The sequence below is a fragment of the Oryza brachyantha genome, chromosome 3 (assembly GCF_000231095.2).
Source record: "Oryza brachyantha chromosome 3, ObraRS2, whole genome shotgun sequence".
Classification (NCBI taxonomy): Eukaryota; Viridiplantae; Streptophyta; class Magnoliopsida; order Poales; family Poaceae; genus Oryza; species Oryza brachyantha.
Genome location: NC_023165.2, coordinates 18,517,902 through 18,537,352, shown reverse-complemented (window position 1 = coordinate 18,537,352; position 19,451 = coordinate 18,517,902). Strand labels below are relative to the sequence as shown.

The window sequence follows — 19,451 nt, the reverse complement described above, 5'->3', positions numbered from 1 at the left end:
GCTACATCTGCCGCACAATTTTTATCCTACTCAGCTAGATCCAATGGTAAAAAACGATTTGGTATCTCGAGATACCGGTATATCGAAATACTTTTTGTTAGACCAGAGTAAATCTTTCGGCTAAAACATACGTATAGTAGAGTATATATCAGCGTTGCCAAGCCAAGAGGAGTTGGCGTGTTCCAAATCAGCAGGCGGCCGGCGATCAATGGCGAGGTCGTGGGGGCACAGCGACAACCCCTTCGAGGAGGTCGACGTAGATCATCAGGTCAACCCCTTCTCGGTACGATCTTGGCCGCGGTGCAGTTTGTTTTGCCCCTTTTTTGTTCAGACTGATCGCTTCTTCAAATTCAGAGGTTTCTGTTTGTGTCAAAATCTCAGTTAATTTCTCTGTGCGAGATTAATTTGGATCACACATCCTTCCTGAGCCGAACAGGCTTCTTGTTTCTTGCTCTTGTTGAATAATCTTGGTTGACTACGGAGTTTGAAAAGGGTGATTTTTTACATCTAAATTAACGCGCAACAACACAAAAGTTATATATAGGGCCAAAGTAATTAGCTTGTTGTGATTTATTCTAGAATTGTTTCTATATATACATGCATTTCGAACTCTTTGGTCTGCATGCGTGCATCTTAATTTTCAACTTGCCATGAACTGACCATACTATACATGCTTGTTTGTATTCATGTAGCACCCACGTCCAACTCCACTCCCCCATGAACCTCCTGTTACCTTCTACAACGACCCTGGTGCATCCGTCGATATCCCTCTTGACAGAAAACAGGTACATTTGGAGTACTTTTGAGTGCTGATGAGGTGATTTTTGTACATCCTCGTTAGGGGGTTTGGGAACATGGGGCGTGGATTAGTGCATGATTAATTAAATACTCCTTCCGTTTCACAATGTAAGACTTTGTAGTCTTGGTTAGATTCATATGGATGCTAATGAATCTATACATATATATATATATATATATATATATATATGCATTCATCAAGTGATGAATTTAGACAACACTGAAAAGTCTTATAATATGAAACGGAGGTAGTATTAGCTATTAAAAACGTGAAAATGAATCACTATGATTTTTAAAAGCAACATTTTTATAAAAAAAATTTGTTGCAAAAGACTCCTCATTTAGCATTTCGGAAATGTAGAGTATGAGTTAGGAACTTGTTCTGCCGGACACATCATAATATTTGCTTGCAACAGTTTGTGTGATGATGAAGTGGTTTTTTTGTTGCTCTGTGTAATGGAAAAATATACAAAATACAGAACTGTCTCATCATCACACGCACTTTCACTATCCTAAAAACCATTTGAAACTGTAATATGTGATGTTTGTACATCTTAAAATTGCTCGACAATTTGCAAAAGAAGACCTCTTAAGAATTGGAAACGCCAATCAGGTCCCTCTCGCTGGACAATTTCAGCGTCCATGGTGTAGGTTTGGAGCCCAACTTCAACATGTAGAGAATTGGCGAGGGGTCGGATTGATCTAGCCGGCAATGGCTTAGGAAATACAAGGAACTAACGACGAAACTAAGAAGCATACAGATCAGTAGCCCAGGAGTTCGGTCATGGTAGTGGGGCATTTAATTATTTATCACTACTATAATAATTCATTTAATAATTTACCTTCATCTATACTTAGGACCCATATGTCATAGACACAGACGAATTATCAAATATAAGAGTGACAAATAATTAAATATCCCCATAGTAAAGCTTCAACTATAATTAGGGCCTCCACCGAGGTGAAGGTTGAGCATGGCGGACTTAGTCACTTGACAAATAACCATTGCTAGAGAAGAGGAAGAAGACTATCGTGTCTTCAGGGACGGATCTAGGATTTAAAGGTTAGAGGGCTGGTTACCTTCTTCTTCCTCTAGCCCCCTTCTTCTTCTTCTTCCTCTCTTCTTTTTTCCCCTCCTCCCCCCTATTTTCTAAGGGGCATCCAGCGTGTAGGGGGGCTGGAGCTCCCACAGCCCCCACGCTGGATCCACCCCTAGTTGTCTTGTCTGTTGTTGACTCTCCGGAAGTATCTAAAACCAATGGCAACACACTAATGACAAGAAACCACAGCCAAAGCTAGCAAGATGGACACCTCACTGCACTGTTACCTTGGTAGCAGAAGAAGTTCTTGCTATCGGCGTCTACCACCATGCCAATGTTAGTTGCGTCAACACCAACTGCTTGATGCAGCTCCTTGCTTTGCTTGTTGTCACCCACCTGGTTGCAAGTAGCAGCAGTGCTGTCATTGATTCTTGTTGAGTCCAGCCACTACATCAACGCAAACCATCACAGTGATGTCGAAGCCAAGGTAGCACGTGTGACGTCCTGGCCTAATTGGCATGTGTTGCCCATGAGAGCTCTGTACGCATGTTTAGTACCACCTTGCTAGTTTAGCAAGACTGGAACCAACTTATAAAATTTTACCTCTTCAACCATATTACTCCTGGGTTAACCCTTTTACACAAATCGAGTACAAAAGTGTAAGTGGCCCGCCCATTGGTTGGGTTAGACTGTGTGCGGTTCTGGCCTGAGTGGTCTAATTAATCATGTCTATGTGGCTATGTATGTAGGTAAGTTAGTTGGACTGACGGGGAATTCTTAGAGGGTGAGTGTACGTGACATCCTAGCCTGTGTGGTCCATAAAAGTTGTGTGCGCATGTTTGACAAAGGAAGATAACTCCTCTTTCAGCTTTTGCCGATATTAACATACTAGAATCGGAGGTGGAAGAGTGCTGAGATCCAAGGAGGGCTCTTGTAGTTAGGGGTGGGGAAAGGTAGAGTTCACGCGTTTTTTTCTTGTGCGCGCGTTGAGGCAAGACTTGCATCAAAGTTGGAGAAATGATAGATAGCAATGTGGCAATGAAAGTTATGTTGTATGAATCCGCATAACAAGGTCTAATTAATCCTAGTGACTAAATATTACACCACGTGGGTGTACATTTTAGTAGGATTTTAGTGCCCAGAATTTACCGATGGTCTCTTTGAATGTGTTAAGGGGGTTACATGAGTGTGGTTTGCGTGCATATTGGCATATGTGTGTCTTCCATGTGTCACAACAAATTCAGAGAATAAAAGGCAATGCTAAACTTAGAAAGAGACAGCGTTTGGTCCTGAACTGCAAAAATTCAACTTCCAACCTTGTAGACATGAAGTGAGTTTTAGATTTTAACGGACACGTTTTTTAAGCTCCTAAATGGTATATTTTATTAAAAAAAATTATGTATATACGTTTCTCATGTGACATTCTAAAGTAGGATTTTTACTTTGTTGTAGTTAATTCAATTGTTTATATCCTCATATAGATGTCACAAAAAAATTATATAATCCTTTAATCCATCAATTTCAGATATCTCAAACACCACTTTTGTTGAAGTGGCCACTACGTAGAAATACAAATCACGTCTAAAACAACTTAAAATCCAAAAAATTCAAAAAAAAATCTCATTTGTACTAACAAATATTTTGAATCATGTATAAATTATGTACCTTCAAAATAAAATATATTTGAGAAATGTATAAATATTTTGAACCTTAAGTCGTTATTTTTTAGTTCATTTAGTAATCACTAAATTCTTCAAAATCATATCTTCTGTCTGAAAATTTATTAACTTTTAAAATTAATAAAATAAGTTCAAATAATTCTGTACAAAAATGCAATATAGTGAAGTAAAACTTATGTGTCAAATAAACCATTACTTTTATTGGACATAGAAGTTTTACTTCACTATATTGCAGATTTTTTTAAAAAAATTGGTTGAGCTTATTTATTAATTTTAAAAGATAAACTACTTTTTCCAAGTTAAGTATGATTTTGAAGAATTTAGTGATTATGAAATGAACTTAAAAAATAGCGACTTAAGGTTCAGAGTCGAGTATGCAGGGCCTCGATATATTTTATTGGGGAAGAATAAAATGAAAAGGCTTGGTTTTTTAAGTTTTAAATATATATTATGTGAAGCCCTCTTTCTTATTTTGCTTCCACATAATTTATAATGGTTATAATAATTTTCTAGTGAAAGTGGTAGTTTCCATGTAAGTGCCGTGATACCAAAACCCAACTTGAAAGTTACAATCCAGTCCAAAAGTTGAAAAGTTAACACTTCTGATAACTTAGAGTCGAATGGACTTTTTTCCAAATATAATTCTATATATTCAATCCTATACTTTACCATCAATTACAGCAACTAGCTTTAACATACATATATGACAGTCTTTACAGTGTCTAATAATAGAAAGCCAAACGGCATATTTGCAAATAAAAACAATTTGCGAATAAAACTTCTATATAGGTGTTCATAACGATCTACGAGCCAAATCTAGAAAATAAACTTTGGAGAAAAAAAACCTTAAAATTAACTTCAAATTTAATGTTGAAAATTCAAATTTTGGGTTATAACCCAAACCCAAAGCCAAAAGATGACCCCATCGTAAAAAATAAACAGACAAAACAAAACAATTTTACTTCTCTTTTTAACTAAGAGGAACTCTGCCATTTAAGTAAGGTTTTCATTGTCGGCATATTTATAAAAAAATAATTTTGAATAAAAATTTTAATATGTATTCTTACCGATCTAAAAGTATATGCTAAAAAATAAAGTATTATGTAGAAACGCTAAAATCAACTCTAAGTTTAAGGTTGAATGTTCAAATTTTGGCTTATAGGCATAAACATAAGCGGAAAGATGAGGCCAAAGAGATTTTACTGCTATACAATAGTCATTTGGCTTTTTTAGGGTAAAAATTAAAAGACATATTTGTAAATAAAAAATAATTTGTAAATAAAACTTTTATATACGTGCTCTTAGCAATCTAAAAGCAAAGACTGAAAATAAACTACGATGTAAAGACCTTAAAATTAACTCTAAATATAAGATTAAAAATTTAAATTTTTGTTTATAAGCATAAGCAGTAGTGAAAAGATCAGGTTGAATGTGTCATTGTTTTAACTAGTACCAGTATTCTTCGAGCTTAAGCCAACGTACTGGGCCCAGTAGAGATTCGCTCTTTTGTTTTTGTACCACCTCTGTTTCCTATTATAACACTTTCGAGTATTGTCTAGATTCATCCATTAATAAATATATATAATTTATATATATGTTTAGATTTATTAGTGTCTATATAAATCTAGACAAGACTAGAAAGTCTTACGTTATAAAACGGAGGGAGTAAACCATAGTCCATGTCCCTTGACCATGTTTGCAAATCCTCAGGACCTGAAGAAAAAGGAGAGAGAACTGTTGGCTAAAGAAGCCGAGCTAAACAAAAGAGAACAGGTATATATGCACTTCGAACATACATCGTGTACATCGTGTTGTGCTTTTCTGTTAAGTATTACAATTTACAGATACCTTTCATCTACATATTGTGAAGTTCTTTACCAATGTGTTTTCATGCTCATAAATATATTTCGATCTGTAGGAACTAAAAAGAAGGGAAGAAGCTCTTGCAAGAGGTAATATGTAATTCCTTGTATTAACCTGTTAACGCCAGATTTTGGCAAATTAGCGTTATGGAATGAAACACGACTAAAGACCGAATCAGACAAGAAAGGGTGAATCGGCTAGAGCCAGGAAGTTGGACACGGCATGGATACGACCGAAGGAGTTCGAATCAGACAGTAATTGGAGTCCGATTGGGTCCAGAGGTTAGGGATAGATTTGGCGTTAGTTGTGAGTCCATGTTGATTAGTTAAGTTTTATCTTAGAATTTGTTTAGGATTTGCGTATTTAATTAGAGTCCAAACACTACAAGTTAGTTAGTAAGATTTTTTTTTGGATAGGTTAGTTAATATTCGAGGGTATAAATATAAGTCCCCCGGGTCATTGTAAATCATCTTCAGATCAATTAAACTTGGCGCATCGTCTCAAAACCTTCGACTTGCTTGAGCTTTCGGCGCGGGGTTTGTCAGCTTCGCAATGTAAGTTCTTGTTTGTCAAAACCTGTCGATCAACTAAAATGTACAGGACTGTCTTGGTTAAGTCTGATCTCCTGCCTGGTTGATCGGCGTGTTGAGTTATATTATTGCTTTGACCTATTTTAGCATGAAGTAGTAGTATTCCTCGATCAAATCCTAGTGAGTTCTTCTGTTTGATTTGCTAGCGTGATTCTAGTCGACTTGATTCTGTCTCGGTTCGGTCCGATCAATCTGGTTGGTTGGGTTTGTGTTATTAGATTAGATCGAATGCTCGTAAGAGTTTATCGCCGGAGTTCTAGCCAGCATTATCTTAAGTAATATGTTGATTCATTTATTAAATTCATCGATCTTCATATTTCTCTGATTATATCGTGCCGGATTTGTATACTGTCTCGGTTAGGTCTGATCTATGTATTTTTGGTATAATGTCCTTATAGAACTCTGTCCGATCGGCTAGGATTAATAAATTGGTTGATATATTATGCCGATTTGCTATTTTGTTACTCGCATGCTACAATGATTAGTTGATTTCATGCATGGTTATATTTAGATCTGTACTGTCTCGATTAGGTTCGATCTTGTAGGTCTGGTATGAGCATGTGCGCTGTTGATTGTTATTGTTTATGCTAGTAATTGGTTTAGCATTCTGGTTTATATTCAATTCCGTACCTAGTCTCCTATCGGCTGTCGAATTTACGCGCGATAAGTGTTAAATTGGTTCGATTGGCTGATTAATCTTAAGACCGTCTCGGTTGAGTCCGGTCTTTTAAGATTAATTGGTTGGTTAGTCTGTTTGGCGTTTATCCTGCTTCTGGTTCAGCCGATTGAGCATATTTACACCTGCTATTGTGAAATTCTTGTAAAGTCGATCGTCTAGTTCATCGGCTAGGGTCTTGGGACGGTATCGGCTACCCGGCCAATAGCGGTTTCGGGGTTAACTGTTTTCCATGTTATATCTTGTCAGTTACAGGATCAAACTGACTGGCACGCCTAGCATTTCTAAGAATTAGGTCCTGCACTGAAGTGGTCTAAGATTGACTCCTAGGCCTACGTGTGTAACCGTTGGTACTATTTTTAGCGTCAACACAACCATATCTATATGAGCTCTTTTGACATCCTTAAAATTGTACCTTAATATATTATATTTTTTAGTGTAAAAATTTAGTAACTCAGAGGTATCATAATTTTACACTAAAATTTTTGATACCTTAACGGACTTCTTAACGGACTTTTTAAGAACGGTAAATAAGCCCTATCTATATATATGCTTTCTCTGAGACTTCCCTTGATTTTGTGTCGTCGTTCCTTTTGAATACACAGCTGGAGTTTTTGTAGAGCCAAAAAACTGGCCTCCATTCTTCCCCATCATCCATGTTGACATCTCAAACGACATACCCTTGCACTTGCAGCGAGTGCAGTATGTTGCTTTTGCATCACTGCTAGGTACAAATAATCAGTAATTCACAATTTGCTTGAAACTTTTAGTAATTTTTCAAGGACTATATATAAGTTGTCAAAAATATAATTACTGGGCTAATATTATTACGCATACCTCTCGTGCAGGGTTGGTCATATGCCTCTTCTGGAACCTAATATGTGTCAGTGCTATTGCGATTTTATGGAGCGGTATGTTCAGAGAATTTCCCTTATTTGCCTTACTTTATGCCTTGCTTTGATAAGCTGATCATGTACCTAATTTGTTTGTTGTGTCTTGAGCTTTTTTACCATGAAACCACGGTTTTCAGTGTGAAAACTTAGTATCTCTAGGTATTAAGTAAATCGAGATATCAAAATTTTATAGTGATATATCTACATATTTTCTTAAGGACTATAAAATTTCCTTTGTCTTTAACTTGAGAAAATATGTTAAGGTTAATTTTTCCATTATTAAGAAAGTATCTCTATCTACCAAAATTTATAATTAAAATTTTAGTATCTCGAGATACATAGTACGTGAAAGTAGGGGTGAAAATAATTGGAAATGGTCGGAATTGGTAGCATGTTCACGAAGCTGCACTCAGTTGATCAAGTATGAACCATATTTATCAATTTAACTATTTATTCGACTGTAATACGATGCATATGGAATTTTAAAATAATCAAATTCTATATGTGACTAAAGCAAAAATGGTTGCAAATAGTACCACCTTTATGGAAACTGCGCTCAGTCAACCAGAAATTTCGGCAACCATCTTCACTGGAAAAATATGATAACTCCCGGTAATTTCGTATTTTGAGTAATTTCATCCATGCAGACCCTAGGGCCTGGTTTCTGGCTGCCATATACTTCATTACTGGATGCCCAGGTGCCTACTTTTCATGGTACCGACCTCTTTATCGTGCCATGAGGTACAATATATAACGCCCTTACTGATTCTCTGAAATAATTTTAGCAAATATTTTATATCATTGTACTAGAATACATGGTCAAAATTTGCTGATCATCACTTGACACGGTGCCATGTCCTCTAGGAAAGAGAGTGCTTTCAGATATGGGTGGTTCTTCCTGTTCTATTTCGTAAGTTTTCTTAGATCTGAAAATTTTGAGTTCCTTTTAGATACTTGTATTGCTCACTTGTTTCAATAGAATGGCTCAGGTGTTTTATTTGCTATGCAGTTCCATATAGCTTTCTGCATCTACGCAGCCATTTCTCCGACAATCTTTTTCGTTGGACAATCACTGACGTAAGGTCCTTTTAGCCATTTTGTTTTTTTTATGTAGTTCTTCTCTCTGTTTGATAATTAGTTATTTTACAGATTGACATGTCGAAAGTGCTTTATTTTGCCACAAGTGTATATGTTTAATTTATTTAACCTATATGTATGTGGACCACAAAGAAGCTTTACTTTAGTACTTAGTCCAACCTATGTTGCATAAAATTGTTAACGTTTCTTCTCAACCTATGTTACTTTCTTTGTGTGTTTTAGAACTTCAATAAATTAGTTTCTCTTGTTTTATTAATCATCTCCAGGGGAATTTTTCAAGCGATCAACGTGATAGGCCACAATGGTACAGTCGGGGTGAGTTTATATTGTGCTCAATTACATAACCGCTTCATCTTTTTGTTTCTGCTTATATTTATAAGTCAAAATTTGAATTTTCTAATTTAAATTTAAAGTCGATTTTGGATTTTTTTAACGTAGTTTATTTTCAGCATTTACTTTTAGATCACTAAGAACATTATACAAATGTTTTATTCACAACTTATTTTTGTTTGTAAATATGCTTTTCCGTTGTTTCTCTTAAAAAGCCAAAAGATGTCACCTAAGTTCACTACAAGAATTACATAAAAAAATTAAGATGTACTGTTTATGGAGGGCAGTAAGGCTGCGTTCGTTCGAGTAGTATTAACCCGGCACGAAAAATATAATAATAGATTAGTACATGATTAATTAATTATTAGTTATAAAATGTTTACAAATAGATTAATATGATTTTTTAAAGTACGAAATGAGGGAATATGGGTAAACAAGTCATGGTGCCGAACGCGGTCCACGTACTTTATATGTGGGTCCTTAATAGTTGTAGAATTGACAAACGTTTTCATAATTTAAACGAACATTTATGTCTTTCAGATATTATACTTCCTGGGTTTCGCGATGTTCGTCCTTGAGGCGTTGCTGAGCATATGGGTCATGCAGGCAGGCACACACAACTGCATTAAATTAAATTTGACATATAAAATTTTCTTTAAAACAGAATTAATCCTTGGAAAACTCTGCTTGTACTTGCATCATGCAGAGAGTATACTGGTATTTCCGGGGGAAAGGGAGGGAGGCACAGATGAGGCCTGATGCTGCAGCAGGCGGCTCACGGTTCTGACACCGTAGCACCTGAAGTTTGCTGTTAGGAGACAGAGATCAAACATGGAATTGTTTGTGAGAGTGATGAATTTGTTGAATTGTTGCGGTTGATGGAAGTGCAAGAACTGATGTACACCAGTGTGCCACTTGTCACACGGACTTTTTTTTTTTCTGAAGATACTTTTTCTTGCCTGAAAGCCTGAAACTACAGTTTTACGACCAAAAGGACATGAGAAAAGGAAGCAGAAACTTAACCTCGTGCCTTTAGTCAGATGCTCTCCAGTGAATCCTTTTGTTCGGCAAAAAATACGCTTGCTTTGTTACATGCTGGGTTTATCTATATTTATGTATATATCAACATATATATTTTATAGATGTATCTAGATTCATTACCCCATATATATATAAACCACAATATAAAGTCATATATCATGTCGTGAACCCGTGGAAAACAGATACGGGCCGGAGAGCCTGTGTTCTTGCGAATTTCAGCCAGGAACACACGAAAATCGGGAGGCGTCAAATGTGTACTCAGTACCTCTGTAGTGTAGAATTGTGCGAGGTCGCTGTCGTCGTGGCGTAGAGGGGGCGGCAAAGCGTAGAAGAAGAAGAAGAAAAGAACTAATGGCCCAGTCGTCGTTGCAAGGCTGAGGTGTTTGACGGCAATAAAAACCGAAAAAAAAAAAGTAAACACGACGGCCTCAGAGAGCCTGAGAAAATCCACGCGGAGTCCGCTAGAATTTTTTTTTCCCCACCGGTTCTAGATTGAGAGCCTGATGATGATGCAAGGACCAACTGCTACACACGCAGAAATAGCTGAATAAATTCAGAGTTCAGGTCCAACTGGGCGGCTGCTGCTGCTGCTGCTGCTCGTCTTTGCTGACCTTGCCACCGGCGATCGGCAGAGAAGCCAAAGAAAGAGGGGAAAGAGAGGAGAGGGGAGGAGGTGGAGGCGATCCATGGCTGGCAGGTCGAGGTACGACAACCCCTTCGAGGAGAGCGGCGGCGATGAGGTCAACCCCTTCTCGGTAAGGCCGCCGGCGAGCTCCTGCTCCCCTTCCTCTTCCTCTGCTGATGCTGGGTTTCTGACAGAAACATTTCAGTCCCCTGCTCGGTTCATGTGCTTGATTCCGTTGTCTCCTGGAGCTTGCTTTTTCTTTTGCGTAGATTCTTCGGTTGATGAATAGTTGTAGCAGAGTTGGTTCAGTGATCATGCTTGTTTCAGATTTAGTTGCACCATAAATAAAAGGGAATAGCTCCGCCAAAGAAGAGAAAATATGGTTTCTTGAGAAATAAAAAGAAGGGATAAAAGAGAGAAATTGTTTGGCTGATATCTGCAGAACTGCCTTATGCTCTGTTTGGGATTTCTAACAAACTAGGGATGATCTAAACAAAATGTTTGTATGTGCTGCAGTTTTGCACTGCGGCTTGCTGGTTGCATCGGAACCCTGTTTCTTGTTGTCATGGGATGGGATTTCTTTTCATATGTATAATCAATTCATTTGCATGTTGGAGCTATCTGCATATATTCAGGGTTTGAAATTCCTGTTCAAAATTGTAAAAAAAAAAATGAATTCACCACCATAGGGAAGTGCCTCTTCCAAAAAAAAAAGATTTTTTTTGAATTTAGTGAAATTTTGTTCACGTTCAGCAAAACTCTGTTCAGATTTGAAATCTCAGTTATAAATTTCTTATTTTTTTTGTCACCTCTCATTTTTCCTTTTGCATTCCCAAATGTAAAACCCTGCACGTATTTATAAATGCACACCAGAAGCATATACCTGTGCAAATATGTTTTAGATAATGATAAACTTGCACAAATGGGAAGTTAATTTTTCTGCTGTTCAATAGTTGTCCTTGAAATATGCGGAACGCTGTCTGCCAAACGGAAAAGGAACTGTCTAAGAATAAAGAATTCTTCAGGCACCAAATTTTGTTAATCTCACTGAATTGTCATGTTATCTTGCTCAATGTTCATCTGCCAGGAGAAAACTTCTAAAGGAGGATCAGCCGGTCAATCCAGCTATTCCGGAGGGGCATTCTATACAACAGTGTGTTTGCCGTATTCAGAATTTCGGTGCAAAAAAACATAAAATGGTTTCTGAGCTGGTTGATCATCTGTTGATGCATTCATCTTGATGCAGCAATCACGCCCTTCTCCTCCGAGCACTCGGCTTTCGCCTCTTCCTCCTGAGCCAGCTGACTTCTACAATGACTTTGCTACCCCAGTAGATATTCCAATGGACACGAGCAAGGTTGCTAGGCTACTCTGAATGGTGTTATCATGTGTTATTGACATGATTCCAAAAAGGTAGTAGGATCTCACACACACTTGCTGAATGAGTGCAGGATATGAAGACTAGGGAGAAGGACCTTCTTGCAAAGGAAGCTGAACTAAACAGGCGAGAGAAGGTAAACTTAACATGATGCACAAAAGGAATCAGCTGCTCATAAAATGCAATTCATTCAAGTTATCTTGGCCCTTGTGCCAAGACAGCTTCATTGTTTCATTTGCACTTCATTTATATTGATTATGTGTAACATGCCAATTGTGGCTCACTTCTGTATAGGAAATCAAAAGGAGAGAGGAGGCTGCAGCACGAGGTAGAGTTTCTGTTGTCGTTCTGTTCCCATCATATGTTCTTTCTTGCATATTCATGAGTGTCAACATAAACAATTGAGCAACGAAGAAAGTGCCAAATCATCAAATTTAGTAAATTATAGCATGGCTGATCTTATTATTACTTTTGCAGCTGGTATTGTGTTGGAAGAGAAAAACTGGCCTCCATTTTTCCCCATCATTCATAATGATATTGGCAATGAGATACCTGTCCACTTGCAAAGAACCCAATATGTCGCATTTGCGTCACTCTTAGGTATGAGTTTCTTTGACTTGGAAATCCTCCAATTCGCTGTTGATCACAGCAGCAGGAGAAAGCAGATAACTATTGCTTTGTACCGTACTAGTTGTACTTGAGTTCATTCAAAGAAGATTTCGTACACAATATACAAGAGCTCATTTCCTATTATTTGTTTGGTAGGATTGGTCCTGTGCTTGTTTTGGAACATCGTCTGTGTTACGGCTGCTTGGATTAAAGGGGAAGGTGTGCAGATAAAACTCCATTTTTTTTCTGAAATATAATTTTTTGGAACTACACTACACAATTTCAGGTGTTGTATGACGCGAGTCGTTTGTGCATGGTGCTGATTTAAATTTTCTCCTATGTTTCTTGATGCAGGTCCTAAGATATGGTTTCTTGCCGTCATCTACTTCATTCTTGGGTGCCCAGGTGCCTACTATCTGTGGTACCGACCTCTTTATCGTGCTATGAGGTAATGAGATATTACTTGTTTTCACCCAATAAATTGAAGTTTTCTGAGATTTATTGTTGTTTGTTTCGAACAATAACTATCTCCCAGTCTTATTTGTTTCTGTCTACAAAATATTTCACAGGAATGAGAGTGCTCTGAAATTTGGGTGGTTTTTCCTGTTCTACTTGGTGAGTTCTGTGCCACATTTCTTACAAAATCTTGGATAGTTTTCTTTTGGCTATTGGAGATATGGGTTGAAACTCACATGTTCTTGTTGACTCAAAACAGGTCCACATCGCTTTCTGTGTGTATGCAGCTGTTTCTCCATCAATTCTATTTGTAGGGAAATCATTGACGTAAGTTTCTACAAATTATACCCATGCTCTATTGCGACAAAGATCCACCGAATACAAATATTTCAATGTTTTTCCCATCTGAATGACCATGTTTTATCGAAGATTTCCATAAACAAATATTGTACATTGAGTACCATTTTGTTCATTTATTCGCCTCCTCTTTATCTATTTTCTGAATAAACATTATTTCAAATTATTAAATATGAATACATGTGTTTTTCTTTTTATGTTTCTTAACTCCCTTTAATAATTCTTGAGGAACTATCTCATAACCCTGTTCATTTTTGTGCAGAGGAATTTTTCCAGCAATCAGCTTAATAGGCAAGACTGTTATCGTTGGGGTGAGTGAACTGTAACTCACATTTTTCGCTACAAATCATCTGCATTAGCTTCCCTGTGCTACTCATACATAGGAGTACAATACAAAAGTCTGGAACACATTTCTTGATACAACTGAAAAGAGACATTCCTTCAAACCATGACCAAAAAAAAAAAAACATTTGTCTGAAATTCTGTGACGTTTCAGGTGTTCTACTTTCTTGGCTTCGCAATGTTCTGCCTGGAGTCATTGCTGAGCATGTGGGTCATTCAGGTGAAGTACCTATCAGCTGCTACTGCTACACTGTGTCATCTGAATTTCTGAATACATATGGCCCAATTCTTTTTTGTCAGAGAAACTGTATTTTACATCGTGAGATTTTCTGTGCTCTCCTGAAATGCAGCGTGTGTACCTCTACTTCCGGGGCAGCGGGAAAGAGGCCGAGATGAAGCGCGAGGCCGCACGCAGCGCAGCGAGGGCAGCGTTTTGATGATGCTGTACATATGTGACACGCATGCACACACACCTTCGTTTGGTTTGGAAAAAAAAGAAGCAGAGTGCTTTGTAAATTTGGAGACTTTGGAGTAGTAGTAGTAGTGTTGTAAGTTCTTCTTCTTATGATACGTAGTATTAGGATTTTATCATTTTGTGACATGCTTTGAGATTTTTTTTTTCATTGTCCATTTCTTCTACCATGCTCGATCTCACAGTTTCATGCTTTGCAATTTAGGGATACCAGTATTATTATTGAGAAAATCTAAAAAATGCCATTGACAAACGTCTAAGGCTGAAAAATGCCATTAACGAACGTGAGTTCTAAGAAATATCATTGTATAAACGAATTTGTTTGAGAAATATCATTGCCGTTAGGTTTTCATCTATTTTTTGCCGTTAAATATATTGTTCATATTATAGCACTTAACAAAAAAAAGTTAACGGAACTCTAATGGCGATGACATTTCTTAAACAAATTCATTTATATGATAGCAGTTTGTAGAACTCACGCTCGTCGATGATATTTCTTCGAACTAAGTGTTTGCCAATGATATTTGTTAGATTTTCTCTTTATTATTATATACATATGATTGAGACAAATATGTGGGCATTAGGAGTTGCCAGACCTGTGAATGTACTAACATTGTAACAAAGCATATTTTTCTGCATGTTGTTTCTAAACATGATTGTGGTGCTCTAGTGGCTTAGAAAGCCATCCATCCCTCGCAAACAGCGTTTCTCCCGTGAAGGAATATAGTGGAGGGTGTAGTAATCCTCCATGAAGCGATTCATGAGATGCATAGGAAAAAGATGAATGGGGTTAATTATGTTAAGATTATATTTTGAAAAGACATATGATAAGGTGAATTGGAAGCTCTTGCTGTAGGCTTTGAGAATGAAAGGTTCATCGTCAATTTAGTGTAAATGGATAGACTCGGTTGCAGGGAGTTGTGAATGATGATGTTGGGATTTTCTTCAGACCAGGAAAGGTTTGAGACAAGGCGATCCATTATCTCCGATTCTTTTTCAAATGGCTAAGGAGCAAAGAAAATTCCATGGAGTGATTCTCCATCTAGTTGACAATGGTCTTTCAGTTTTGTAACATGCTGATGACACTGTTTTCTTTATGGTTCATAATTTTGTGGAAGCTAGAAATCTCAAACTTGTGCTAAGCGCATTCGAGAAATTATCTATAGGATCGTAAAGGGTCTTTCCCACCGCAAAAGCTAACCATTGAGGTGAGAGGCTTCTTCACTTATATACTAGGTCCTTTGTTCCTCCATAACCAATATAAGACTATGCAACAATCTCTCCCTTTATATATTAGTGTCCCTAAGCCCTTCACCGCCCCCTCATCGTATTTGTGCCTCCACCGGCCCATGGCCCATCAGGTCTACCGTATACAGGCTCCGCAGGCACCCACAATCCATCAGGCCTTCACACACCGTGTCTATCGGGCCAGATATATTAAATTAGCCAGGCTCTGATACCAATTGTAGAATCGTAAAGGGCATTTTCCATTGCAAAAGCTAGCCATTGAGGTGATGGGCTCCCCCACTTATATCCTAGGTACTTTGCCCCTCCATAACCAATGTGGGACTATTCAACATTATCATGAGTGAAGATTAATTTATATAAGAGTGAATTGCTTTGCTATGACAAGGCAAAGAAGTAGAAAATGAATATGTCATATTGTTCGGGTGTGAAATAGCATCATATCCTTTTAGGTACCTACGTATTCCAATGCATCATAAGAAACTACTGTCTCCGTCCCTAAATGTTTGACATTGTTGATTTTTTTATAGACATTTGATTATTCGTCTTATTTCAACTTTTTTGTCAAATATATAAATCTATATATATGCATAAAAGTATATTTAATAATAAATAAAATAAAATAAAAATAATTAATAACTATGTAAATTTTCTAAATAAGACGAATAGTCAAACATGTATAAAAAAGTCAACGACGTCAAATATTTAGGAAAGGAGGGAGTATCTGTACCATACTAAAAAGACTCTAGTGGTGGTCGCAGTGAATCTACAACCACTACTAGAGTCAATGACGCGTGGGCCTCCCGTGGACCCTGAAACAGGCTGCAAAGAGAGGAGAGAGTACCAACTGTCGTTGGAGAGGGGGGCGGCGAGGACGCCGGCCAACGCCCTAGGTCGTTGGGCCGTTGTGCCGCCGTGCGGGTCACCGTTGCCACACAAGTAACGCGTGCAGGTGCCAGCTACGGCACCGCCGCGAGGCTGCTCGACAACGGCGTGCTCAGTCGCGGCGAGGGGCCGCATGGCGGCGCTGCCGACGAGCTGAGAGGCGAGAGGAAGGAGGAAGGGAAGGAGGTGCAAGTAAGGGTTGGCCGGAGTACTCGTGCCGTTGAGAAGCCAAGCGTCGCCACGACAGGCGAAGATCGCCGGAGGGGAGAGAGATGGAAGCACCAACTAGGGTTAGGGCTTGAGGCGGCGGCGGCTAGATCCGGGGGTTTTGTTCCCCTGTCTCGCTGGCCGGCCGTCCGATCTAGGGTCGGGCGGGAATAATTGGGCCAAATACGGCCCATGTGAGCACGGGCAGGGGGGGGGGAGGATTTTGCGGCCCAAGCCCAGGTTGCGGCCTAGGTGCGAAAGGGTGGTCGCGCGCGCAAGAAGAAGGCCAAACGGGCCGAAGTTAAACCATAAAAGTCTAAATTAGACTCCTGACCAAAGAAAATATAAAATCTATATTAATGATATTTTAAATATAAAATCCTATTTCAACGTACAGGCAATTTGCTAGTATATAATAAAGACTAGAAAGTTATTGAAGAAAGGATCCAAAATACTGAACAACTGGAAAGGGAAGTTTCTTTCGGTAGGAGGAAGGCTGGTGTTGATTAATTATGTGCTGAGAAGTTTAGCCATGTTTATGATGCCATTCTTCGGAATGCTTAAATGCATATTCAAGAAGCTAGATTACTATATATCTAGATTTTATTTTTTGGCAAAGTAATAAGCGTTCTTTGTAAAGTGTAGGTTGGCAATATGAAGTGTTCTTTGCAAACCTATGAGAATGTGGAGATCTTGGGAGAGCTTAGAGGTTAAGAATAGATGTCTTTTAAGCAAGTGGTTATATAAGCTTATAAATGGGGAAGGGGTGAGGACATGAGGTAGGACCTTCTAAACAAAAATTACCAAGGGATTCCTAATTTTAGCCGCCAAAGTAGCCTTCCTCCATTATGAATCTTTTGAGATTTGTAATGACACTTAATTGAGATTTTGGGAGGATTGTCGGATTGGCAACTCTTCTTTTGATAGGCTTTAAACGTTTCTTTTAGAAGGGCTTTGATTGGAGATAATTTGGTAGCTTGGTATGACTTAGTGGTAAGAATGGTAAATTGTAACCTTCCAAATCAAAATGATGTGCCTATTTTCAAGCTGCATAAAAACAGATTCTTTTATGTAAATTCCATATATATAGCTTTAATGTATGAAGATGCGGTACCAAGGAAAATTTTCATTTGGAAACTTAAAGTTCTGTTAAAAATCAAGATTTCCGTATGCTATTTAAAGAAAGGGACCATTTTTACTAAAGACTATAGCAAAGACGAGATGAAAGTGCAATCTTGGTGAAACAATGCAACATAATTTCGTTGATTGCGAAATAGCAAGATCTGTTTTTTTTTTTCCATCACTTTTGGGATTCCAATACCTATGTTGTTGCTATTATTTTGGTAATTGGCTAAATATGGTTCAACCTAGGATAAAAAAAAAATATTCATCTCCCATATTTTATGTGTTTTGTCAATCTCTGCATTTCTCAGTGCTCTCCAAATTTCCAGGCCCCAACATGTCTATCTCTTACCTATTATCTTCTTCCCTATCCAACCACCGCCTCCACCACAGAGAGCTCCAGTTAGCATCGAGTTGGTGGTGGTGATGAAGCTTATGCTCGGTTGTGGCGGCACCAACCTCAGCCGGCTAAGGCACTAGACCTCGACCGGCATTGATGAGGGAAAAATATGTAAGATGAAATAAAGTATTTCCTCCATTTTACGTTATAAGAATTTGTGACATTATCTAAATTTATTTATGTGCTAATAAATCTATACGTATATACAAAACATATACATTGATATAATGATAAATCTAGATAAATCCAGAAAAATTATAATATTAAACAAAGTGAGTGTTACGTGGGAGCAGGGTTCCCGTTACCGCGGTAACCGAGGCCTCCGCGGGGGCGCGGTACGGGATATCCCGCGGTTTTGAGTTTAAAATTAAGGAGAATTCAAAAATTTTGAGAGAATTTAATGGAAAAAATATATGTAAGCAGAGGTCAATATTTAATGGAGTTTTGTCAAAGAAAATACTGAAAAAAGGTATTTTGGGCGTAATTAAAAATTAGAAGTGAGAAATCTGGAAAAAAAAAAGAAAAATGGCACTATTCTCTCGGTAATGGTTGTTGTAGTTATGTGACGCGCAATTAGAAATAATATTTTTGTTACTTCGTAATAATATTTTTTCATATTTGTAAATATTTAATTATGAGTATTATGTAATTATGTGATGTGCAATTAGAAATGAATGTTTCGGTATTTCTTTATAATATTTTGTCATATTTGTAAGATGCTAGTTATGTATTTAATTATAAGTATTATATAATTATGTGATGCAGAGTTAGAAATGAATATTATTCGTCTTCTCTATAAGACTATAACCATTGCAATGTGAAGAGTAAGTGGAACCCTGTCTAGGAGTGCTCTTGGTCAGCTTGTTTAAGGGCACAGATTTTTTTTTTTCGACTGAGCAGTTGAGCGCTTTTGGTGTTGGTGGGTCGGTTATCGCAGAAATCACAAGAGCTTGGCAGCCTTCCACCAATGCCGCTCGTTCTTCCTCCTCCCGCACCACGCGCTACCAGCTCCGCCTCCCGCCACCCGCTCGCCGCAGCTCCTCGCCGTGGCCCGAGCCCAGCGCCAACCCGGCACCGGCGCGGCGGCGGCGGCGCCACCACCGCCGCCTCCTCGCGGTCCACCCTGTCCGCGGCCGCCGTCCAGCACCTCCTCACCGACGACCCCACGCCCCGTGCCTTCTCCGCGCTCCTCAAGGCCGCCTCGTCTGCATCCCCGCCCCTCCCCTCCGTGGGCGTGCAGCTCCACGCGCAGGCCGTCGTGCGCGGGTTCCTCGGCGGCGACGACAGCACCATCCTGGCGACCGCCGTGCTCAGCTTCTACGCGTCGTGCCGGGAGCCTGGCCTC

The 19,451-nt window shown here is 38.6% G+C and overlaps 2 protein-coding genes across 2 annotated transcripts; both read left to right on the top strand.

Moving 5' to 3' along the window:
- Positions 1 to 208: 208 nt before the first annotated feature.
- LOC102703297 (secretory carrier-associated membrane protein 4-like) lies at positions 209 to 9,754 on the top strand. The gene is made up of 12 exons (XM_006651508.1): positions 209 to 283; positions 693 to 785; positions 5,228 to 5,290; positions 5,436 to 5,469; positions 7,252 to 7,374; positions 7,495 to 7,557; positions 8,187 to 8,280; positions 8,404 to 8,449; positions 8,549 to 8,616; positions 8,904 to 8,952; positions 9,508 to 9,573; positions 9,674 to 9,754. The coding sequence occupies exons 1-12, from the start codon at positions 209 to 211 to the stop codon at positions 9,752 to 9,754; spliced, it is 855 nt and encodes a 284-aa protein (XP_006651571.1).
- Positions 9,755 to 10,359: 605 nt separating this feature from the next.
- On the top strand, positions 10,360 to 14,903 carry LOC102720779 (secretory carrier-associated membrane protein 4). Its single transcript, XM_006650211.3, has 13 exons — positions 10,360 to 10,763; positions 11,721 to 11,786; positions 11,880 to 11,990; positions 12,085 to 12,147; positions 12,306 to 12,339; positions 12,489 to 12,611; positions 12,777 to 12,839; positions 12,975 to 13,068; positions 13,190 to 13,235; positions 13,336 to 13,403; positions 13,696 to 13,744; positions 13,930 to 13,995; positions 14,126 to 14,903. Exons 1-13 carry the CDS (start codon positions 10,695 to 10,697, stop codon positions 14,210 to 14,212), a joined length of 939 nt encoding a protein of 312 aa, XP_006650274.1. The 5' UTR covers positions 10,360 to 10,694; the 3' UTR covers positions 14,213 to 14,903.
- Positions 14,904 to 19,451: the final 4,548 nt, after the last annotated feature.